Source organism: Coregonus clupeaformis, chromosome 23 (assembly GCF_020615455.1).
Source record: "Coregonus clupeaformis isolate EN_2021a chromosome 23, ASM2061545v1, whole genome shotgun sequence".
NCBI lineage: Eukaryota > Metazoa > Chordata > Actinopteri > Salmoniformes > Salmonidae > Coregonus > Coregonus clupeaformis.
Window position 1 is genome coordinate 4,149,542 of NC_059214.1, and position 25,240 is coordinate 4,174,781.

The 25,240-nt window shown below is 41.7% G+C and overlaps 1 protein-coding gene across 4 annotated transcripts in view; it reads left to right on the plus strand.

Annotated features, from left to right (window-relative positions):
- Positions 1 to 24,512, plus strand: part of LOC121536497 (ankyrin repeat domain-containing protein 10) — a 35,422-nt gene extending 10,910 nt beyond the window's left edge. For 2 of the 4 annotated variants that reach the window (XM_041843821.1, XM_041843818.1), the window contains 4 exons: positions 2,915 to 3,006; positions 19,911 to 20,185; positions 21,071 to 21,190; positions 23,659 to 24,512. In XM_041843821.1, coding sequence (XP_041699755.1) covers positions 2,915 to 3,006; positions 19,911 to 20,185; positions 21,071 to 21,190; positions 23,659 to 23,930 — 759 coding nt within the window. In that variant the 3' untranslated portion in view covers positions 23,931 to 24,512. Of the gene's footprint in view, positions 1 to 2,914; positions 3,007 to 19,910; positions 20,186 to 21,070; positions 22,900 to 23,658 lie in introns of those variants that run through there. The other 2 variants (XM_041843820.2, XM_041843819.2) reach the window with 2 other exon arrangements.
- Positions 24,513 to 25,240: the final 728 nt, after the last annotated feature.

A 25,240-nucleotide genomic window follows, 5' to 3' on the forward strand; every position in this document is an offset into this window, starting at 1 on the left:
GCCAGACCTAGTGACAATGACAGGGCAGCCAGTGTGTGTGTGAGAGAGGATCAGTCTGAGCTCAGCCTATCAGAGGGATCATCCTGGCTTTGGGCCACTCGACCTGACCCTTGACCCCTCTGGACTGGTGCCTGCAGCATCAGGTGGTCCTCTGTAGCTCAATTGGTAGAGCATGGCGCTTGTAACGCCAGGGTAGTGGGTTCGATCCCCGGGACCACCCATACGTAAAAATGTATGCACACATGACTAAGTCGCTTTGGATAAAAGCGTCTGCTAAATGGCATATTATTATATTATTATTTTGTGGTGCTTTCAAGACAACTGGGAACTCAGAAAAATACGAGGTCAAATCATGACGTCAGTGATCTTCAGGTCGGGAAGTCGGAGCTCTAGAAAGAGGCCAGAGTTCCCGAGTTGGAATTCTGAGTTGGATGACCGTTCAAAACCATTTTTCCTAGTCGGAGCTAGTTTTTTCCCCCAGTTGTCTTGAATGCGGCATCAAACTGCAACGGAAGGCAGGTTTCATCAGCGCGTCACACACCACTTTGCAATGAGCTGGAGGCTGCATGTATTTTGAAAACATATACATAATTGTTTGAAACCTGAACGTTTTACTACATATTATGAGACATGTCTTACCTTGCTTCAAAGTAGCCTATTAGATCTCTTGTCTTGCTAAATTTCTAACGGATATTTTCATCTGTCGCATTAAACCATTTGCATGTGCAATGCCCTTTTGACAAGTGTTTTCCGCTAATTGCATTATGGAACGAACATTCACGTGTAGCCTTGTACGCATAGCTGCGCTTATAATGTGAAGAAATAATAGTTTGTCAACATTTTAAGCTAAACGTTCATATGTTGCGTCAGCCTTATTGCTTTTTAACGTTGTTTTTATGTAGCCTAGGCCTACTGGTTGGATGGATTTGGGATCTATCTTCCCACAACTGTCCCAGAGTCGGATTGGAATGAGCTATTTCTTTCTCGACAAGCTGACCAATAGAATAGGAAGCCTTAACGTTTCTACTATAGTAGATTGACATAGGCTAGTGATTTTGCTGTTCGTTACTGGTCTTGTTGGCTGAGGAAAAGTACATGTGGAAAGTTATTCTAACATCTTCAAAGTGCACATCAGAATTCGGGTAAGAAGAACCGCTTATCGTTGCATCCTCGACTTGTTCTGTTAATATGAATTAGCATAATCTAAATGTGATTTCTGTCATTCTGAGCACCTTAGGTGGATGGCCTAATCACCCAATGTGTATGGGTCCGGTAAATTCCTCAAATGTCTGGTAAATTAAAATGTTGCTAGTCAAATGTCCGGTGACACATTTTCCTCACGGAAACCCTGACGACGTACGTAGAGGAAAGGGGGCCAGACCTAGTGACCATGACCGGGCAGCCAGTGTGTGTGTGTGAGAGAGGATCAGTCTGAGCTCAGCCTATCAGAGAGATCATCCTGGCTTTGGGCTACTCGACCTGACCCTTGACCCCTCTGGACTGGTGCCTGTTACACAAATACAGTCAATGTGACAGTTGAGAGGAAAAATACCAAAGGCGCTGCAAGAGATTCTGTTTTGTGGCCATCGCCGTTATTGGACCCTTAACACCTCTTCAACTCTGTGTTTGTGAAGAGCCCCAGACAGCCTCCTTCTGCCCTCATGTTGTTGGATTAAAGATCGAAAAGCCTGTCTGAGCCCCAGGCCACTAGTTGGTGTGCACGTACGCTTATCTACATGTCAAAAGCCAATAGGATTTTGCATTTAGACTTGACGTCATCGTGTGAGAATATGTGTTCATTTGTTTCTGCTCCTGTCTTGTGTGTACACACACACACACACACACACACACTGACCATCTCTGATGCTTCACTGCACTACTCAGCAATCAGACTAGTAGGTCACGATTACACAACTCTTAGCTACATCTCCTCTTGGCTTGCTGTAACATGTCACTGTTATTTCTAATACAGCCTACATTTTAAAATGTTCCTGATCCAACGCGTTTTAGAAATGGCTATCCAGTTTCCCCTTCATTAAACCATCACCCTCTTTTAAAGGCCCAGTGCAGTCAAAAAGGTGATATTCTTGTGATTTAAAAAATATATATATTTCCACACTGAGGTTGGAATAATATTGTGAAAATTATGATAATGCACTTTTAGTGTAAGAGCTGTTTGAAAATACCACCTGAAATGTCAGCCTGTTGTGGCCTTCCATGGTGACATCGCCATGCGGTGAAGTTAATGGACCAATAAGAAAGTGTTCCAAACCTCTCTGCCAATAACAGCTAATTTTCAGTTTTCCCCTCCCCACTCAGACCACCCCGGACAGTCCTAGCTAAATTCTTGCTTGAAAATTGCTATTTGCTAAAAAGCTATTTTTGTTTCTTTTGACAATTTCAATTGAATTCAATCACAGTAAGATACTTTTACATTTTCCCCCAGAAATGATTTGATATTGAGATAAAAACAGCTGCACTGGACCTTTAACCGCTCCCTCCCTTGTGTGGATTTAAGAGCCACCCAGGGATGGCCTACATTCTCTGGGTGTGAACAAATACGGCTATGGATGGAGGAGGGATTTGTTTTGAAAAACTGTCTCTCTGCCTCTCTCTCTACTGCTCCTTCAGCACCTCCCTCACTTTCTCTCTCCTGAAGGAGGGATCTATTTTGAAAAATGCTCACTACCTTGCCACTGCCCTCCCCCTCCACCACCCTCCCCTCTCTTCCTCTCAGCCTGTGGTCTGCTGTGCAGCTGGGGTGAAGAGTACAGGCTATGCCCCTAGAGAACTCTACCCTGGTGTGGGAGTGAGGTTAACTGGCTGTGAGCAACTCCTTCAGTTTGTGGAAATACAGTGGAACATATTTATCATATTTATTTCTGTGTGTCTCCTCTGTCTGTCTCTCTCTCAGGACTATGTTGGTGAGACTCCCATCCATAAGGCTGCCCGTGCAGACAGTCTGGACTGTGTCAACGCTCTCCTGATTCAGGGGGCGAAAGCTGAGTAAGTCGAGCTACTGCACCCCCTGTGTGCTCGGTCTTCCCCTCACTGTAACACCCAACATTTCCCATATCTACACAGTTTACAGGAGGACACCATCAAAATCCAAACAAGCTGTACTTTCTTGTACGGTTGACACTGCTCCATGTTCAAACTGTGGGAATTGGTGTGTTTTTGGAATGGTTCTCTAGACAGATGAGGAAATATAATTACTACACACGCACAACCAGTGGAATAACCTGGTGTAGTTACCCTGTAACAAGCTAGTAACTGCATGCAGATATGCCGTGTTTATAACTTTTATATTTTATGTTCAAAACTTTAAAAATAGTAGGTGCTATAGCTGCCTGTACTTACACTTCGTTACAAGGTCATTTAATGGGTTATGTCCTTAAAGTCAGTAGTTACCCAGGAATTGCGGCTATGAAAAGTAATGTGTTGCTGAGATGTCCACCTCAGTGGCAGTCCTGGTACTGTAGCAACCAGACAAGGACAGCAGAACCGGACATTTCATTGGAGGGATGCACATTTCTAGATAAAGGAAGAAACAATAAAGGTCCTGATAATCTCATGCTGAATCCCAACATGTTGCTCCACTCTCCTTGTCTGGGCCATCTGAAGTCAGAACACTCCCTACTTCAAGGCATTCTAACTATTCCTGGAGAGTTACTGGTGGTGCAAGCTTTTGCTCCAGACACTTGACTCAACTAATCATGGTATTCTGTTTGGAGCATGATTAGCTGCACTGAGTGTGTGCGTTCAGGGCTGAAACAAAAGCATGCATACCCAGTCCCTTTCCAGGACCTCACCAGGAGTTCGAGACCCTACTCTTTAAACTGGTCTGTGAGAGAACCTCGCTCTTCTGCACTAGTCACGATCTGAACATGGAGCTGTGTCTTTACAGGAAAAATAGTTTTGATGGAGTTCTCCTGCAAATGTGACCTGTAAGCTTTACCATATTGAAATTGTTATTTTGATGTTATGTTTAAACTGTAGATTATTATTTGTAGAATTGAGAGCATTTGTCTTTGTTCACATTTGCTTTGGTAAGTGTTTCTATAGCTTTAGGGGCTGACCAAATGCACATTTCCTCGTTGTGTGAACGCAAAGAGAGGAAAGGGCTGATTCCTGGTAAATCTGAACAAAACATCATTTTTTACTTGCTTGGAGATGACACTGAAAACCCATCCATCCCTTAATGAGTTTCTATCCTCACTTCTCGTCTCCTTTTCTTTGAACCAAACAATGTGAAAGGATTGGGCCGGTGAAACAAATGAGGCAATGTGGCAGAAACTCCACATAACAAACTTGTCACCTATCCAGTCCTTTCTCACCATTGGAAATAAATGAAAGAAGACATAGTTGAGAGGAAGTTGTTAATAGTATTAGGAGGTAGCCAGCCATAGTCTCCCATCACTACAAAAGGGCTTGTCACGGTGCATGCCGATAGAGAGATGGACAGGGAGCGAAGAGAGACATACTGATGAATTGTCTTAAATGCCCCCCTGTTCTTGCCCTTCTCAAAATGTCAGTAGGTTAGTTCAAACTTTAAATAAATAGGAAATATTCCCAACCTTTCTTGTAATGGAGAAGAAAATGCAATGCTGTGCAACGGCTGTCATGATCTGAACGAAGGATAGAAGCTGTTGCCATTTGATAAAAGCTTGTCTAGTGATAAGGCAAACACCCAGATGGTAGTGAAACTACTCCAGCCAGTCAGCTCAGGTGCCCAAGGTTCCAGGTAGCTGGTGAGTGGGTTACCTGACATGAACTACACTCACAAACACACCACCCTAGACGCCTGTTTTTGTGGTTCCGCAGTATGTTAGGTTAATGTATCTCTAGAAGGAGCCACAAAAGAAAGAGCTCTTGTTATTGTTGACACCAACAGTTGTTAAGCCCTCAGTATGTTTTCCAGAGACTCGGACTTTTAAATGGACACATTCAGAAACCTACAACCTGCCAGTCCTGTTTGTTGTCTTTTGATTGAGTGCATTTTGATATACCTGAGAGGAATTGGAGTATGAAGTAAAGCTTGACATGGTTAGAATGGATAGCGGAGAGGCTCTGCTCACTGTACTGTGGATGTGCTCCTGAAAACTCAGTGCCAGCTACTTTATCTCCTTGCAAGTAAATGGGTTGATATGTACTCTGAAACAAAAAGTGCCTCACCAAACGTCAACAGAGATTAATTTTACAGGGAGAGTAGACTATATCTGCTTTGTCCCACAGATGACGGATGTAAAATGGACAGTCCCAGAGGAGGGAGATTATTTTTAGGCCTGGTAACACTGATGGATTTTTAATATAGGCCTGCATTTGTTCTGCTGTCAATTATTCTGTAGGTTAGACACTGCCTGAGGCAAACTGCATTGATTGATATTATTTATACTAGTCACACATAGATACTGAAAAGTTAGTACATGTATTTAGTCAAGGCCACTACCATGCCCTGCAAATAGGGCTTTTCCAACAGTTTTAGGATGTTCCTCATTGCATGACCAAGTGCCATCGTGTTTAGGTAGACAGAGATACTAGAACCATTAACTTCTACAAGAGTAGTATTAACCTTGACAAGAACACATCTGTTTGCGTGGACAAGGCACATTGTTGACAGCGGACAGCAGAGATGGTCTGTTTGACAGGGATCTAATTATTTCACAGCAGATTTTGAATTGAGTTGATAAATGATAATCGTTGTCTGTTTTTTAAATTGATTTATAATGGTTTTCTGTCTCGAGGACAGATTGCACACAAACATGCATAATCCAATTCTGTCAAGGGAATTTGAGGCAGAAATAGGTGTTTTAAATCCTCTTCGTCTCATCTGTGGGACAACCAGTATACGTTTTCAGCTGTCCGTCATTCATAACCCGAACACACGCCTTAAACCAGAAACCACCAGTGAGTTTATAGGGCATGTGTTTACTTTAACACTACCTGGGTTTACGATATAACTGTTACTAGAACCTTTCTGATTAGGAACTACGTTTATTGCCAGGGAGAGGCAGAAACCAGCAGGACACTGCAGCGCCTGAAGGGTTTGAGTTGTAGTTCTACAACCCTGAACTAGTGAAATGTAACATCTGTTGTAATTATAAGCTACCCTACTCCTTATTTAAGCTGACATACAGTGAGTTATGCCGTACTGCATTGAGGTGTAATGTATTTTAGTTTCTGGCGTTATGCCAATTCTTATGATTCTCAATTCTCATTAAGTAGAGAGTTGCGACCTAACCAAACATTGTATTACTTAAATAAATGAGCCTATAGTTTTGCTTGTCTTCGTGAATGACACACAAACCCGAATGCCAACAAGTGTTGTAGAACAAATGTAGCCAATAGTATTATAGTAATATTGTTAACCCAGGTAAAACAAATAATTGGTATGGGTTTGATACAGGGGGTCAGTATGAAAATGTATGCACTCACTAACTGGAAGTCGCTCTGGATAAGATCGTCTGCTAAATGACTAAAATGTAAATGTAATAAGGGGTTGGTTGTAATTGCATTTAAAATCACTGGTGGGGGGATAACATCTACATTATTTTCATTCTATTCATTCTTCTGATGAAATGTGCATTTGGTCGCCAGCCACTGAACTATTTTGAAAGCTGTTGTTTATGACTGTTTTTCCCTAAAGGTCCTAGTAATGCTACTGTACAGCTGTCTGAGTTACTGTTTGATGTCACCATGTTGTTTTCTTTGACAGTTGTAGCTCATGTTCTGTTTCTGATGGCCCAGTATTCTATAGTAACAGAGAAGGCAAACTAGACAGGAGGCTCATGGCATTAGATTATTTTTTGTTTACTATACATTCTCAAATTCAAAAACATTGCCCTATCTAAACAGTGACCTAAGAAATTATAGGTGAACATAAAATGAATCAAAACCTTTATGTATTTGTTATTCATGTTAGCCTCGTGTCTCGTTAGTACCAACCAGTAGTTTTGTCCCCTGCATGCTTCCATTGACCTATGGTGCTTCAAAGGGCCAACGGGTTTGACCAATAGCAAACTGGTTGTAAAATGTAGGCCAATCCACATGAAACCAGCTTTTATTTTAGCTTCTGAAAGACAAACTATAAAGGTTGGAAAAATACTCATCTCAGCGGGAGGTTTTGAATGGAGCCATTTTCTTCCACATCTGCTCTGTTCCCAGCTGATGAAACTGAAATGGAAACACATTTGACCATTGATTTATATGTACGGCTCAGGTTATAGCCTTAGTGTTCCTCCTGTGCTAGAGGTAGCTATAGTTTAGGTAAATCTAGCATATCGATGCTATTATGAGCAAAGAACATACACTAACTACTTGGCCAAAACTATATGGACACCCCTTCAAATTATTGGATTTGGCTATTTCAGCAACACCCGGTGTGTAAAATTGAGCACACCGCCATCCAATCGCCATAGACAAACATTGGCAGTAGAATGGCCCATATGGAAGAGCTCAGTGACTTGCAACGTGGCACCGTCATAGGATGCCACCTTTTCAACAAGTCAGTTTGTAAAATTTCTGCCCTTCTAGTGCTGCCCCGGTCAACTGTAAGTGCTGTTATTGTGAAGTGTAAACGTCTAGGAGCAACAACGGCTCAGTTGCGAAGTGGTAGGCCACACAAACTCAGAGAATGAAGAGCGTAGTGCGTAAAAATCGTCTGTCCTCGGTTGCAGCACACACTACCGAGTTCCAAACTGCCTCTAGAAGCAATGTCAGCACAATAACTGTTCGTCGGGAGCTTCATGAAATGGGTTTCCACGGCCGAGCAGCCGCTCACAAGCCTAAGATCATCATGCGCAATGCCAAGCGTCGGCTGGAGTGGTGTAAAGCTTGCCGCAATTGGACTCTGGAGCAGTGGAAACGCGTTCTCTGGAGTGGTGAATCACGCTTCACCATCTGGCAGTCCGACGGATGAATCTGGGTTTGACGGATGCCAGGAGAACCCTACCTGCCCGAATGCATAGTGCCAACTGTAAAGTTTGGTGGAGGAGGAATAATGGTCTGGGGCAGTTTTTCATGGTTCGGGCTAGGCCCCTTAGTTCCAGTGAAGGGAAATCTTAACACTACAGAATACAATGACATTCTAGACGATTCTGTGCTTCCAACTTTGTGGCAACAGTTTGGGGAAGGCCATTTCTTGTTTCAGCATGACAATGCCCCTGTGCACAAAGCGAGGTTCATACAGAAATGTTTTGTCGAGATCGTTGTGGAAGAACTTGACTGGCCTGCACAGAGCCCTGACCTCAACCCTATCGAACACCTTTGGGATGAATTGGAACGCCGACTGCGAGCCAGGCCTAATTGCTCAACATCAGTGCCGGACCTCACTAATGCTCTTGTGGCTGAATGGAAGCAAGACCCGCAGCAATGTTCCAACATCTAGTGGAAAGTCTTCCCAGAAGAGTGGAGGCTGTTATAGCAGCAAAGGGGGGACCAACTCCATATTAATGGCCATGATTTTTGGAACGAGATTCGACTAGCAGGTGTCCACATACTTTTGGCCATGTAGCGTATTCGAGCTCTCTCGCTTATGTTGTGAATTATCAGAGAATACTGAACACTTAATTTGAACTTGATCTGGAGGGCCACAATGTCCACGTGCTGTAGAGGAGCGAGGGCGTCGGCGCTCTAGTCTAAAAGTAATGTTGAACCTTTTTAGTGCTATTGACCCATTTGAAGCATGCAGGCAAAATAAAATGTCCGTATTAGTTTGATGAAATATAACATTACTAAAGCCCTTAAAAAAAAAAACATAAGTTTACTATAAATGGCAATGCTACATAAATGCATTCAGCTTTAAATAACTTCTACAAACAACATTTAGGCTGTGTTATTGGGCCTACAGTTCACAAGCCAGCTCTAATGCTACTGTTAACTTAGCTCTGTTGCACGCAGACATTCCCACACAGACTGGTGCCAGGTTTACACAACTGCTTCCTTTGAATTCTGGAAGTTATGTCTGCACCAGCCAGATTAATGTTTGTGTGAGGGGAGCTTTTTTTACTTTAAATAAACTGTTGACAAAGGAAATTGTGTCTGTTTGTAAGATTAAGCCGCATGTAAACGGACTCATTTTAAACGGCGGCAAATACAAGTGAACATCCTAAAGTATGAATCATTTGCATAAATATAGCATTTTCCCACTTTTGCCAAGAATTTTGAACTTTCAAATGCACCCAACCATTTTTACTCTCAAAATACTTTGTCTAAGTTGTTGTCTGGTGTAACTATCAGACGATCGCACACACCCTTGTTTTGATGCTACAGTGATGGATGGCTCCCATGCCAAGCACCACCATTAGCAACGCACTCTGTTGTCACTAATGTGTTGCATGGCACCGTCCCTTCACTGTGACGCATTGTCGTTGAGCCAAAAACATCTCCATCCTTAAAAGTATTTCAAAAGACCTAGAACTAATATGGGTGAACTAAAATACTATAAAACTTGCTTTTCTTCTTAATCAAATAAGGATTTGATCTGATATTCCTTGGTCAAACTTGTCCCCCATTTGTGGATATAGCTACACTGTTGTTGTTACTGCTGCACACACATTGTTCATAGATATTTATTGTACCAAACCCCTCTCTGCGTCTCATGAAGAGCTCTCTCACTTCTGAAGAGGACATTTGAACCTTGACCAATCACAGAAGTCGCTATCATGGCTGTTGTTGCGCTGGGCTTTTTCTGCTTTGCCACTTCGCTCCAGTACTCTTTCCCCTCCCTGCTTCTCTCCCCTCAAGAGGAACCCCTCCTGATCTTCGCTGTGACTTTCACCTGACCTTAGATTGACCTTCTCCTTGGACATTTGAGAAAAGATGGTGAATAAATGAAGATGTCCCACTCAGGCTGTTTACCATTGAAAAAAATATAACATTTCTGGTCTACTTAATGGGTGGCTCTCCCATAGACACCAATGTGATAGCAGCTGGGTCTGGTCTGCTTAGTTCATTGACCGTATATGAACCAGAAGAAATGAGGGAGGGAGATTTCTCGCTTCCTCTTCCTTCTCTGATTTGAGCTCTTGTCTGCTCCCCCTCTCCTTCCAGACTCACTGTTACCATTTAACTGACCAATACCGCTGCACTATTTACTTCAGAGGCCAAGCCAATTCAGCTTCTCAAACCACCACAACATAAAGAGCAGCTAGAATGACTTCTCTTTAAGATAGACCCAAATATGCAGACCATGGACATTTTCTGAAGCCATGGAACATGTCCTTGTTTGTCTCTGAACCATCTTATCTATCCTAAAACAGGATTATCTTAATGAGGAGTTATAGCTCAACCATCTAGCATAGTGTTCTCTGCATCTCAAGACTGAAGTTCAACATAGCAAGACCATGCCCTATTTTTGTTGGGTTCAATAGTGGCAGTACATAAAAAAATGACCGTAGCCCGTTATTCTGGACAGGTGCATTTCTTGTGCCCTGATCATCTTAAATCATCCCGCACAAACCACAAACATCTCAGCCATGTAGACTTACTCACAGAAGCTTGGTTGTGTTCTATCGTTGTTGATTCAGATCTTTATTTCCCTGTCAACACACTACTGCTCTCATTCCAGACGACGTTGGACAATTTACCTAATCTCTTGGTATCATCAATCAGAGATTATCTTCGTCAACACATGCATAGAGCAGCAAGTGGCAGCTTTCTGTTCAGGGAATTTCATGTCAAACATTCTGGTTTATTCAAATGTATAAATATATGCTTTTTAAGATGCAATCTTAAAATGGAAATGAATAGTAGTTTGTTTCATTCAAATAGTCATCCATTAAAAAATAAATCACAATCAAAACCTTGAATACCTAAAAACATGCATAGATCGTTTTGACGCTAAACACATCAATATTTTATTTGATTTCACTTTTGCATTCTCCTTTTGATTTGTTGTCATGAGCCTCAAGCACGTTCAGGATTTTAAAATGAGCTACTCTAGGGGGAAAGCTCAGCAGAGTAGTTGATAGAGAATCACTCTGGGTAGGGTAGTGGATAGAGAATAGTCCAGAGTAGAGCAGTCTCTAGGGTCAAACAGTGCCTGAACTATTTAACTGTATAATGCTAACAATTTTGTCATAATGGTTCTTAACTGTCATATTACTATACCTTTTTATAGGGCCTATAGTATTTTTGCTGCATAAAAGAGAAACTGTTCTGTTTTGAATGTCACCTTCAGTGTTAACCCTATGATACCATAAGATCTGTTTTGATTATCTGATCTTCTGTCACCTTTTCCCTTATGAAAGTGGCAATAAGAAAGAAATTCTCCAGAAAAATCTTATGATCTCTTCTTCTTTTGTACTGTTAACAAATAAGACTCAGAAACCTCCACGTCTCAATGTTTTGCAGCCATTGAATTCGAAATGACTTGATTTTTTCAAGTAATCCTAGAAAAGGGGGAGAATAGACACTGCAGAGTCTGCCCCGTTCCCTGGGATAGCCGTACTGTTGTGGCATTGAGTGTTCTCACTATCGCTTCCTATCTACACACTGGCAAACTGTTGAGGTATTTCTTGCGGTGATTGGTTTTAATGATAGGACATTTATGAATATTTAAAAAAAAAAGTTAATGATTTCTTTAGACATGTTTAGACCTGCATGCTTTGCTTAATATTACCTGTTCCTGTATTTAATTTGTATTTATTTGTGTGTTTGTTTGTAAACTAACCATAGGACCCATTTATGAGTAGTGAGCTTTAATCAGTCACAGGTCAGCATGATTTTAGGATCTCTCTTGAAGGTGATAGGCTAGCAACAGAAGACAGTGGCTGTGTGCTCAGAACTCAAAAGCAAAGCATACCAGGCATTTAAAAACAGAAATTAACGCTTCCTTACTTACTGTTCAGATTTGGACATGGTCATAATCATTTCAAATCCAACAGGCTGATTCTTCAAGGTACTGTATCATCCTTTTGCGTTTCACACACACATGACGGGTCTCACTAACAGGACATTAGTATGATTGGTTATTATTGTAGATATCATTATGGGGTGTGTTGTGTTGAGGTTAAAATAAGGATGGCCTTAATTTCCTCCTCTCTCCCTGACCTGAACCATAGATTAATCAGAAACTTTGCAGCAAAGCAAAACGTCTAAGTGGATTGATTACTTTGTCACAAGAGCAGTGGTTTCCAACCTGTGGTCCGCGGAGGTGTACTGCAGGTTGTCCTCCATCATCATCATAATAAAATATATGTATGTTTATATATGTATGTGTATATAGATGTGTGTGTGTGTGTGTATATATAGATATCTTCCATATTTATAGCAGTTGGGGGTATTAGTGGGATTATAAGAAATGTTACATTACTTTTCACAATGCAAATTGTTTAATAATAATAGGCCTTTTAATTAGTTACATTCATTGCTAGATTTCACTAAATGTTATGTTAAAACAATTCGGTGAATCCGCGAATGGTGGTCCTCAAGAAAGAGCTTTTGACTGTGATTTGGTGGTCCCCGTAACGGAAAAGGTTGGGAACCACTGCACTAGAGGAACCAAATGGGAGCAGAGGTGCTGGGATGTGGTGAGAGGGTTGGAGATGGAATGTAGAGGGCTAGAAATCGGGAGGAAGAGGAGAAATGCAAGGCCTCCCTTATCTGAAGGATTTTCCCTGAGCAAGACCGCAATCAGTCTGTCGTTGTCCATGCCAGCTCTGGCGTGTCATTTGATAGGCTCTCCTGCTGAGGTATGTGATGCGTTACACCAGGGACAAAAAAAGAACCATAGCAACAAACAAAAAAAGTTGAAAAAATGCAGGATTAAAAACCCATTTAACTAGGTGTTTTTATTGGACATTCTGTCTTAATGCTAGGCACCTTTACAATATTCAGGGACGCGAGATCTGAGTCAAATTCACAAAATACAGTGTCCTCTTGATTTACGAGCCATAGTTTATTAATAGATTACTGTAGATGTTTGAGTCTTGCCATGTAATATTTAATCAGTTCATGAAAAAAAAAAGGAACATAGGCTATCTGCATACAAATCCAAACATGGCTTTTATTGTGCTGGAACAATGTTGTTTTTGGGCCTACTATTTTTGGGACCTGTCTCCAAATATAATTCACAGGAGACTGGGGTATTTCTTATTGACCTATTTAAAGCCAAGGTGGCAAATGCAGAAAGAGTAACTGAAATGGAGCATCTCGGATCCTGTGAAGGAAATACTACATTATCAAGCTTTAACAGCACTCTCAGAGCACAGAGTTGCCAAAATAGAGGGGTTACTATGGAGACCCTTGGAGAGTGTGTTTTTTTTATTTTATCTTCTCTCTCCAAAATTAAGAAGTGAAACATCTGAACTCCAGCTGAGGATCCAAAGTTGAGGGTTTACGTGAGATGTCATCGCTTCGTCTGGATAGATCAACTGTCCATTACTGGGTTTGAGTCAAAGGGTCATTATTGACATGCCAATTGATGAATACATCTAATAATGCTGAGATTCTAATGTTGTCTACCAACTCATTCAAGTGCAATAATTAATTGATATATTGAAAAGTCAAATTGGCAGTGAAATGTATTTGCCCTTTGTCTCAGCAGTTGTATGTAGAGGTTAGTATGTAGCTGATATTCAGTTTGAGGGTTCATTTAATGAAGTTGTAGTGACAATTTACTTAAAGGGTTGGTCACAATGCCTCTATTGCCTTTGATGAATGGACATTCTCACCAACACTTCAAGTAAAGTCTCACTGTTGGTGCCAGAAGCTAGACTGGATGCCAGTCTGTTTCTGCTATAGGCAACTCCTTTGATGTTGTCATGGCATCATAATGATAACTGAGTTGTTAAAGAATAAACAGTGACATCCACTCTTGCCAGAAATCTCTGCTGCCATGAAGGAGATGCAATGGGGACCACTGTGTGTACAAAGGAGCATCACAATGTTTCCCAAAAATGTTGGTAGTTTGCTTCTTTTTCTGACTGTTTCGTTCACATCTTTATTATGCAGATTGTAATGTAATTAAATTTGAAAAAACATGTAAACGTGTGGTTTATCTGAAAATGTTTAATATACAGGTAACTGCCAAAATAAAGGAAACGCCAACAAAGTGTCTTAATAGGGAATTGGGCCACCACGGGCCAGAACAGCTTCAATGCTCCTTGGCATAGATTCTACAAGTGTTTGGAACTCCATTGGAGGGATGCGACACCATTCTTCCATGAGAAATTCCATCATTTGGTGTTTTGTTGATGGTGGTGGAAAACGCTGTCTCAGGCACTGCTCCAGAATCTGTTCAATTGGGTTGAGATCGGTTGACTGAGACGGCGATGGCATATGGTTTTCATGCTCATCAAACCATTCAGTGACCACTCGTGCCCTGTGGATGGGGGCATTGTCATCCTATGGGTGCCTGCCCAGCATTTTTATACATGACCCTAAGCATGATTAATTGCTTAATTAACTCAGGAACCACACCTGTGTGGAAACACCTGCTAAGTATACAATATACTTCGTATCCCTCATTTACTCAAGTGTTTCCTTTATTTTGGCAGTTACCTCCACATTTTAGTTGCAGTATTTTCAGACCTTTCCCTGTTATATTTAAGCAATAAGGCACAAGGGGGTGTGGTATATGGCCAATATACCACGGCTGTCAGCCAATCAGCATTCAGGGCTCAAACCACCCAGTTTATAATGGACTATTTCTCATCCTCTTCAATTCAATGAAGATTAGTGGGGGCTACAGTCTGTTCATATCTTCATGTTGAGTGCGTCATTATTTTCTTCCCCCAATAACTGACCAAGGATCTGTGTGGGGTGATTGAAGCTTGGCCATTATGGTAGTACAGGTAAAAGTATGGGTAAAGCATTATGTATCACAATACATGTCACTTATGACTGTAAAGTCATAAGGTAGTCTGTGTGAGGAGCAACCTGTCACTTTGTCTATGTTTCGACAGGCAGCCCTATTCTAATCTTTTGTTTGACCAATCAGATCAGCTTTGAAAAAGATCTGATCTGATTGGTCAAAAGACCAATTAGTGGGAAAAGATATCAGTATTGGGCTGTCTAAACGTAGCCATTGATACTTCTGGGTGTATGCTATCCTATCGGTTACTCCAGCATCAGATAACACACAATTAGCTAAACGAATGTGTATGTTTATGGTCAACCAAAAGTCACTATTATACATGTTATTGAAATGTTATTTCCATGATTTCTTCTTACAGCCCATGTGCTCTAAAATAATACTCTTGTTGTAAACGAGAACACTTTTGCAGTTTGTTTTATAAAGAAAAATAGCGAAGAGGCAACCTTAAAAGGATTTTAGTCAGTGTAATCTGAGCCATAATAAATCAGTGAAGTTCAAGGAGGTGGAGTTTCTACCGATCCTTTTTCTTTTAATCCCTCTATTTTAATGAAACATCTGGTCTTTGTTAGTTACAGCAGGGGGTGGGTCCAGGCCTGGGATGGGATCAGAAGGTTAGAGGGGTTAGGCTGTAGACTGTTTCTTCTTAACAAAGTGGGACAGAATGGGGGATTATTGGTGGGATTATTTCTAAACTCTGACCTTTCAGTGACTGACTATTTCCTTCCTAATAAGAGACAATTCTTTCATCAGTGCCTCATCATTATTTGGGTCATAGTTCAGATACAGTGGAGAAAAAAAGTATTTAGTCAGCCACCAATTGTGCAAGTTCTCCCACTTAAAAAGATGAGAGAGGCCTGTAATTATGGTGGAAAATAAGTATTTGGTCACCTACAAACAAGCAAGATTTCTGGCTCTCACAGACCTGTAACTTCTTCTTTAAGAGGCTCCTCTGTCCTCCACTCGTTACCTGTATTAATGGCACCTGTTTGAACTTGTTATCAGTATAAAAGACACCTGTCCACAACCTCAAACAGTCACACTCCAAACTCCACTATGGCCAAGACCAAAGAGCTGTCAAAGGACACCAGAAACAAAATTGTAGACCTGCACCAGGCTGGGAAGACTGAATCTGCAATAGGTAAGCAGCTTGGTTTGAAGAAATCAACTGTGGGAGCAATTATTAGGAAATGGAAGACATACAAGACCACTGATAATCTCCCTCGATCTGGGGCTCCATGCAAGATCTCATCCCGTGGGGTCAAAATGATCACAAGAACGGTGAGCAAAAATCCCAGAACCACACGGGGGGACCTAGTGAATGACCTGCAGAGAGCTGGGACCAAAGTAACAAAGCCTACCATCAGTAACACACTACGCCGCCAGGGACTCAAATCCTGCAGTGCCAGACGTGTCTCCCCTGCTTAAGCCAGTACATGTCCAGGCCCGTCTGAAGTTTGCTAGAGTGCATTTGGATGATCCAGAAGAGGATTGGGAGAATGTCATATGGTCAGATGAAACCAAAATAGAACTTTTTGGTAAAAACTCAACTCGTCGTGTTTGGAGGACAAAGAATGCTGAGTTGCATCCAAAGAACACCATACCTACTGTGAAGCATGGGGGTGGAAACATCATGCTTTGGGGCTGTTTTTCTGCAAAGGGACCAGGACGACTGATCCGTGTAAAGGAAAGAATGAATGGGGCCATGTATCGTGAGATTTTGAGTGAAAACCTCCTTCCATCAGCAAGGGCATTGAAGATGAAACGTGGCTGGGTCTTTCAGCATGACAATGATCCCAAACACACCGCCCGGGCAACGAAGGAGTGGCTTCGTAAGAAGCATTTCAAGGTCCTGGAGTGGCCTAGCCAGTCTCCAGATCTCAACCCCATAGAAAATCTTTGGAGGGGAGTTGAAAGTCCGTGTTGCCCAGCGACAGCCCCAAAACATCACTGCTCTAGAGGAGATCTGCATGGAGGAATGGGCCAAAATAACAGCAACAGTGTGTGAAAACCTTGTGAAGACTTACAGAAAACGTTTGACCTGTGTCATTGCCAACAAAGGGTATACAACAAAGTATTGAGAAACTTTTGTTATTGACCAAATACTTATTTTCCACCATAATTTGCTAATAAATTCATTAAAAATCCTACAATGTGATTTTCTGGATTTTTTTTTCTCATTTTGTCTGTCATAGTTGACGTGTACCTATGATGAAAATTACAGGCCTCTCTCATCTTTTTAAGTGGGAGAACTTGCACAATTGGTGGCTGACTAAATACTTTTTTCCCCCACTGTATAAATAGACTGTATGTGTACACATTGCATATAGCCTACATAGTATCATTTTGTTTGGTTGATCATAAACTATATCCTGTTTCTCCCTTCAACATATTCACTTGCAGAGTTGGGTTGAAATGTTACCTGATTACCAATACAAAAAGAGGCTATTTCTCAGAGAAGCCAGAACAGAATACTTTGGCGTCTTGTTCTTTGTGCACATCGTGTTCCCCACACTGGTAGTCTCAGATTCTCTGGCACCCTGAATGATTGTTAATCCTCGTAGTGAGACCCATCAGTCTACATGCACACAACAACATTCTATATAAACAAAGCTATTGCTTGAAGCTGGAATCTCTTGGATGCGTTAATTTTTGTTTTTTCAAACTTGGTCAGAATGGGGGGGGATATGTATGCAAGTTAATCATGTGTGACTTTTTATTTTTATTCAACAGAGAAATGTGATCTCAAGCACGTTATTTACAGTGCGTTTGTATTTTTGTTTGACTGCACATTAAGATAGTAATAGGGTTTGTAAGAAAGACAAAGCAGTGAGTTTATGAATGAGTGAACCGTATCTAAACTGAAGAGTATATATAACTTCATGGATGTCACTGGGTTGCTGCACCTTTCACTTTATGCATATTTATCATTCATATTTCTACAGTACATCCATATTATGGATTTTTAAGCACAGAGAATGTTCCTACGACCCCTTACAGCAACACAAACCACTGAGGTAGTTTCTCAGATTTTATTTGTTCTTAGTGCATCATTGCAATCTATGAGAGGCACAGACACTACCCACAGAAGGTCAAGTGTTCCCATTTTCTCATTTCCAAATAGAAGTTCAGTCCTTGACACGTGGGCCTGCCTCAACCCCTCTTCCCCTCACAAAGACCTGGTTGTTCGCCTTGGACAATCATTTTGCCGCGGAATCCAATGGTGTTTAGCCTCAGAAACAACAAGTGCAGAATTGTTCTCCCACCAGCCAGCAGAAATTATTGGCATCCAGACAGTCGAGCTTGCGGCCTCTCCGTTTGCTTCGAGTATTTTTCAAGACACTTCCAGGAAATGAATTGAACCAGTTCCATGACAGTGAAGACCTCTATCCTTACAAGGGAATGTTTTTGGTCTGCTACAGCACATGCCAGGACAGGAACAGTGACCAGGCAATTCTTTACTTGGTGACTGTTGCTTGTTTATGACCTACTTAGAAGCGGGTCTTTTTGGTCTGGCCCTATTTGATAGCTTTATATTTGGCTTAGTACCCAGGTTAGAGTAGTACTATCTTTTAGACTAATTTGCTTTGACGCTCACTTATCCCTTTCACTTTTTTCCCAATGATTTAAAAATCCAGACACAGAAAACCGCCCAAACACTGACGCAAGAGTGACGCTAATACTCTGAAGTGTTACCCACCCAGTGACATCCTGGCCTTATGGATAGCATATCTAGAAGCATTATGGAAATCATGCTCACTACATTGCTGTTTGCTCATTCATAAAGTCCTACTGTAGGTTTATTACAGGTTTATAGCGGCAACAGGAAATGACTAAACCGACTGTTATGCACACGCCTGAATCTGAGACCAAATCAGCCATAGTTATTGTTGGTGTCTGTTGTGATACCAACGTGGATGGTTGTTGTTTTCTTAACCTTAATGGGTCCTTCTGATTGGATGCCGGCTGCGTTGACATCATGACATGTCTGTCTCCATCCTTTTTTTCCCTCTGTTCTTAAACACTGAGCTCCAACAGATTGAGTCTCATGTTCACTTTCCTATCCTGGACCAATGGACATCTTTCATCATTCTTGTTCCTTGAAGGTTATTCTGCTGGATCGCTCCCTTTTCCATTCTGTTCCTCTGTTTCCTTTCCCTGTCTTTTTCTTTGTCTCTTGTTCCATCTGCATCAAATCATGGATGTACTGAAAAAGACTGCTTCCCCTGATATGTGCCTAACCGATGAGGAGTTGGAGGACGTCTGAATGCCTGTCCTGTGGCCTGCAGTTGGACCATATTTACAAAGAGAACTTTGATCCTGTGTTGCCAGTCTCTTCTACTCACTTTGGCAGGATTGCCATTATTATTCAGCTTTTTTAGACCTAAAGTTTCAAAGGCACTTAACTTCTCTCACACATACATGCATTTTCTAGAAGGTAGACTTGACCATGATTTTGAACCTGCTCAACATCTCTGTACCTGATCATCAAGAATTGACACCGCCTTGCATAACCTTTAATGTGAAGGAAATGTCTTCCTTTGGAAATTTCGTGCCAATTTGAGATGTCACCATCAATCCAAAACTGAAAAGTTCCTCTTTGTGATGGCTTTGAACTGAACTAGTCCATTATCTCCAAGGACGTGCATTTCTTCTGCTCAAACTTTCTGAGATTTGATACCAGGAATCAACCTAAGGAATGCTTTGACATTTTAAACAAAACCCTTTCTAGGATGTGGAAATGATTTTGGTCTTGAGATTCACGCATTATTCAAATGTATGTATAACAGTTGTTTATCATCTTCTCTTGCAGTGGACATTTTTTACATTTCATTTAAAAAATATGTACATTTTGGTATTTTATTTCCAAAACGTTTATTTTAATTTAAGGAAAAAAATGATCTAAAAGGATCAGCCGTCATCTCTCCCTCAAAGAGATGATGATGATGATGGTGAAGATGTTAGGCTAGTAGAGGCAGTCAGACGTGTGTGTGTGTGTGTGTGTGTATGTGAGATTAAGTGTGTGTGTGTGTGTGTTATCCCTGGCTATGGCAGGGTGTGGGTTTCTCTAACGCTCTCTTCTCTTATTGCACAGTATGAGGAACGCTAGTGGGCTGTCCGCTGCTGACCTGGCCCATGCGCAGGGGTTTCGCGAGTGTGCCGAGATACTATCCAATGCCCAGAACCTGCAGCGGTACCAGAACCTAACCCAGACCCAGCTTAATGGCTTCGGTCTGAACGGTGCCGCCCAGAACGGAGGCCACTCCCACCCTCTCATCCAAGGGCGGAGCCTCCTTAACGGGGCGCCAAATAGAAAGAGGTTGTTTGATAACATGGAAGACACTCAAATCAAGAAGGCCAGAACTGAAGGTTAGGTTTTTGCATTTGTTAGCATTTTTTATACTTTATAAAAAATAACCTAATCAAACCTGGGAGGGGATTATAAATGTTTTCCACTTTTTTCATGACCTTCCCTAATTATACGTGGTAAAGCATCAAGTGTCAAAACCTTCTAAAATCCTGTCGTAAAACCAGGATTTTGGGCTCCCAAGTGGCGCAGTGGTCTAAGGCACTGCATCTCAGTGCTTGAGGCGTCACTACAGACCCCCTGGTTCGATTCCAGGCTGTATCACAACCGGCCGTGATTGGGAGTCCCATAGGGCAGCGCACAATTGGCCCAGCGTCGTCCGGGTTTGGCCGGTGTAGGCCGTCATTGTAAATAAGAATTTGTTCTTAACTGACTTGCCTAGTTAAATAAAGGTAAAATAAAATAAATGAATAAAATTAACCTTTGAGTGTTGGCCTATTGGGAATCTGGTTGAATACCTTATTGTTCGCTTAGTTGTGCAGCGTTACAATGAGCAGTATGAGGAAGAAGGGGATGGGAGGGTGACTTAACCTGTGGCTGCTTGCCAGGCCTCTGATGTTGTTGTGTGTAAATGCATGGCTTGTTTTATTGGACTCTGGAGTAGAGTTGGGAGTGGTTGCCAGGAAGTTGATCGACACTGCAGGGTATCAGGTAATGGGGCAGTAGATGATTTATTGCTGAATGAAGCCTACAATTGGACTTTGGACTCACTGAGTATGATTTATTATTCTAGCATGCTAAATACCAGTCTCCCCTTCTGCCCAGGCAGCCTGTGCATGCTGGAATGGCCTCTTTTGGACTGTAGGGTATTCTGACCTGTATGTCGAGTTCTCATCTAGTCCTATTCTTGATGGTAGTTCAACACGCTCATCCACTGCTCTCACCAGGTCTGTGCCTGCCGCTGGGGATGCTGAACGGGAATGGGTCGGTCTGCGGTGTCGGAGAGGTACTGATGGAGAGCATGCACCAGGAGAGCATGGAGTCAGCACCGTCGGCAGTGAGCTCAGGTGGGCCAGGACCCTTTGCGTTTGGGATGAATGGGTCTGCGCCGGTGCCAGACCTGGTGGACCAGGGGGGAGTGGAGGTGTCCACCCCGGCCCCTAAGGAGCAAGAGATCTTCACTGTGGCATCCATGCAGATCCCTTGTCGCTGCACTAACTCCTACGCCTACCTGTAGAGGCCTTAGAGAGTGTGTTGAGAAAGAGTGTTGACTCTCCTAGTGGTTGTATCTTGGTAGGATGTCCGTCAGGCCCTCTCTGGCCATGTTTTCCCATGGATGGCACTACTTTTTTTGGCATGGTATTGTTGGGTTTTTGGCATGGTAATGTTAAACTCTTGCGGGAGCGGTTCTAAAAATATGGGTGTAAGTAACTGGTATTGTACACATTGCACATACATGTTATGAAAAACATTGCCTTGCTACCATACTCAATCACTAGAGAAACACAAGTTTTATGTTTTGTTGTTTTACTGGTAGCTTTGAATGATCCACAAAATTCTTCTTAAATCATCTCAAGTGTTTTTGGCAAAGCCCCTTAGGATGAGTGAATTCTGTTTTGCACAATTATCCTTCCACCGCCCTACATTGCACAATGTTAACTGTAATAACGTTGTCAAATGATAATCTACATTTCTTTAATGTAGAAACGCCAACACCTTGGGAACAATGTACTGAAACAAGCCTCACTCAGTTTATGGAGAAGATTAGGGAGAAAGTTGACTTCAAGACTTTGAGGCTGCACTGACGTTTCCCTCTGCATCATGAATATGCAATGACAGAATTCTGACCTTTATGATGATGAGTTAGACGTCCAGTGATGTGTTTACTGAGTACTGTATTTAGTGGTGCCATTGTTGTGATGCCGCTTCGACCAATAATGGTCAAAAGACAGAATGTGTCCATCTCGTGTCTGAATGAAGAGACAACTAGAGAATGTTCCTGCCCTCAGAGTAATAAGATAAACATATTTTATGTTTTATTTGTTAACTATAAAGCTTTTTTGTTGTTTTTTATACAAGAACTCTTATGCCAAAGCATATCTTTACATGTATGTATAAATTACATAAAGCTTTGCTATGCAGCTTTTCTATATTATGTGAGCTTTTAGGGATTTCCAAGGTGCTATTTGAACTGACACTGTCCTGTTAGCTAGCAGACTGTAGACTTTGGTTTGGCTAGGCACGTCTAGTGCCCCCTCTCCTTCTGCTTTTCTAGGAGAGGACTTTGTACGCTTTTCTGTATAGCCTAGTACCTATTGTCTGGTGTTGAAAATGGTGTGAGTTTATATTGACTGTTTTTCTAAGTGTCGGCTTGTTTTGTTGAATTATAATGTACTATTGCTTTGCTAACTGCACTAATGACAAAAGTTAGATGTTGAATTGTTGATCTATGATAAATGAGTGTGATTAGTAGTGCTACAATTTTCACGAAGCAAGGGGAAGCTACTCTTTCCTAAGGCTGGAAACCGTTTTTGGAGAAAATAAAAAAGGAACCTTCGTAAATGTATTGGTCACAAACTTAAAATCCCTCCTCATCTGCTTCATACATGAAGGACAATTGTTCTGTCAAACAATCTGCGCTGCACTACTATTCAGTCTGTACAGAATTACAAATGTTAACGAGTAGGATCGCATTTATTAGAGCTTCTGACGCTCAGTGCTGATTAGTTTTGTATACTTTAAACTCATTAAATGTTCATTCCTTTGAATAACATGATGGTGGCTTTGTGTTTTTGTCTCTTGGTTTGTGTGGTTTTTTTTGTGTACATGAGAAAGTATCTCGACAATGGTCTGAACACACTGCGGGGTAATCCATTTCATCTTTCAATTGAGGAACCCTGAATAATTGGGAGGTTTGGCGCCCTCTATTGATATTGAGATGGCTGGGCAACCCCTCAATTGTGCTGTCTTGTTTCTAAGGATTATGCCATCATTACAGCAAGAGCGGTGGCAGAATGTTGAGTTCTTGTTTGTCTGTAAATTTGCTTCTAGGACTATATGATTATCGGTGTCGTTGAAACCATCTTGCGTGGTGTCTTATGACGCTGTCGTCTGTGTTGACGTCTAAAAGGGACTTTGGATCATCTCATCTTGCCTGAACCAATGGGAGTGGGGAAGGGGGTGGAACTAGGGCAGTGTGCCAAGGAGGAGCAGTGGTTTGTGTGTCAGTGTAACCAGGAAGAGTACAGTGAATCAGGATGTGACCCGGTGCAATGAGGTACAAGGGTGAACGATAACGAGATAATGTTAGATTTTCTGGAACCCATTTGGCAACCTATCGATTTGTATTCCTGTATAGATGGCGTCACTGAGGTTTACAGTTTCCGAAATGTTCATCTCCATGGGGAATAGTTGTGCAAAACAAAATCAATTCGTACATATTTACTAAATCTCTTTGAGCATGAAGTTGTGGCCCCGTACTGTCAAAACCAGCTTTTGAAATTATTTTGACCAGGTGTCTCATTTCCAATGGCAGGTGACCCTCTAGCAGCAGGGTTAGGGTGTGAGGGGACCCCCTTAAACGGGCACTGCCCCCCAACACACCTGAATGGGTGTGCCTCTACCATCGCCCCTGCCGACATCGCCCACCACCAAGTCTACAGGGATGCAGCAGAGCACATGGTTGCCACTGGTAACGCGGGCAGCCAGGTGGAACACCAGACATCGGTGAAGGCAGAGCAGCAGTACGAACATCAGCAGTACGACCATGCCCTGTTCAGCACCATGCTCCTCTATCACGGCTCCTAAGGAGGTGGAAGGATCCCGTTGTCAGGCCGTCCATCGGTTTGCCTGTCATTTATGCTTGATGTAAGCAAGCATTCATACGCCTTAAAACCATGAAGTGAGTGGTTGCTTCTTTATATGGTCATTGTGTTATTTTGTATTTATGTAAAGGGAAGGGCCATCTCTCTTCTAAAGGTGGACTGTTTACTTTTCAGTTTATGGATATGAAATGTTCTGTAAAACAGTCGATTGTTTTCGTGATACCTTTTTGTGATGTGAAAAGTCGATTTTGAGTGGTTAAAGAAAAAGCTACAGTAAAGGCATATACTGCATTATCTTTTTATTTTCAAGTTAATGTTTATACATTTGTTTTTAAACTGTGTGTTCAGTTATCCTCAGGACAAAACTAGCCTGAATGTAAATGAAAGTTTTATGTTATAATGTCAGATGTCTCAAATGAGATGGGTTTTTTCTGAGTAATGAAATGATGCCCCAACCTCTGAAACCCTTGTTTATGTTTGTCTTATCTATGAGGCAGGTTCTTTTGTTTTGTCATCCTGGTTCATCTGCATCCTGATAAGAATTAAAGGACATCACCTAAAAGCACATCGGGATGTGATTATTTTTCTAATTGTCAGAACATTTAACTTTCTACACTAATGGATGGGGAACAATACAGTATGCTATGACATTGAAATACAGGTATAGGATATTCAACCATTTTTTTTTTTATCTTGAACTACTATCCTGTATCCTTTACGCCTCATATAAAGCTTTAATATTTGAAGATATATTTCCTCCCATAGTTTATTCAATAAGTAAACTGAAATTCCGCTTCCAATTGTACACATGTAATTGGAATTTCAATGTACTTTTTGTATTGAGTGAACTGACCCCTCCCTGGGTGCTCTGAACCCTGTGTTGGATTGCACATTGCATGACCCATTTGTTAAATCATGGTTTTGAGTTTGCGAGTTTTACTCAATGCACCAGTACTTACTGCATCAAGTCCCTGTGTTTGCATAATGAGTGTTATTCAACACCATACGACCACCCAGGCACCTGGCAACTGCACGGGAACACGGCAGACAATGTATTTATGCTCTGTCCCCGTGCATGTGTGTCCTGGCTGACGTGCACAGTGTGATCCTAGGCCTGTGGTTGGGAACAGTGTCCACTGCAAACACAGAAGGACAATGGAACATTGCAACTTGTCTTTATGTACACTTAACAAAAAGATGAACGCAACATGTAAAGTGTTGGTCCCATGTTTCATGAGCTGAAATAAAAGATCCCAGAAATAAGTACGAAAAGCTTATTTCTCTCAGATTTTG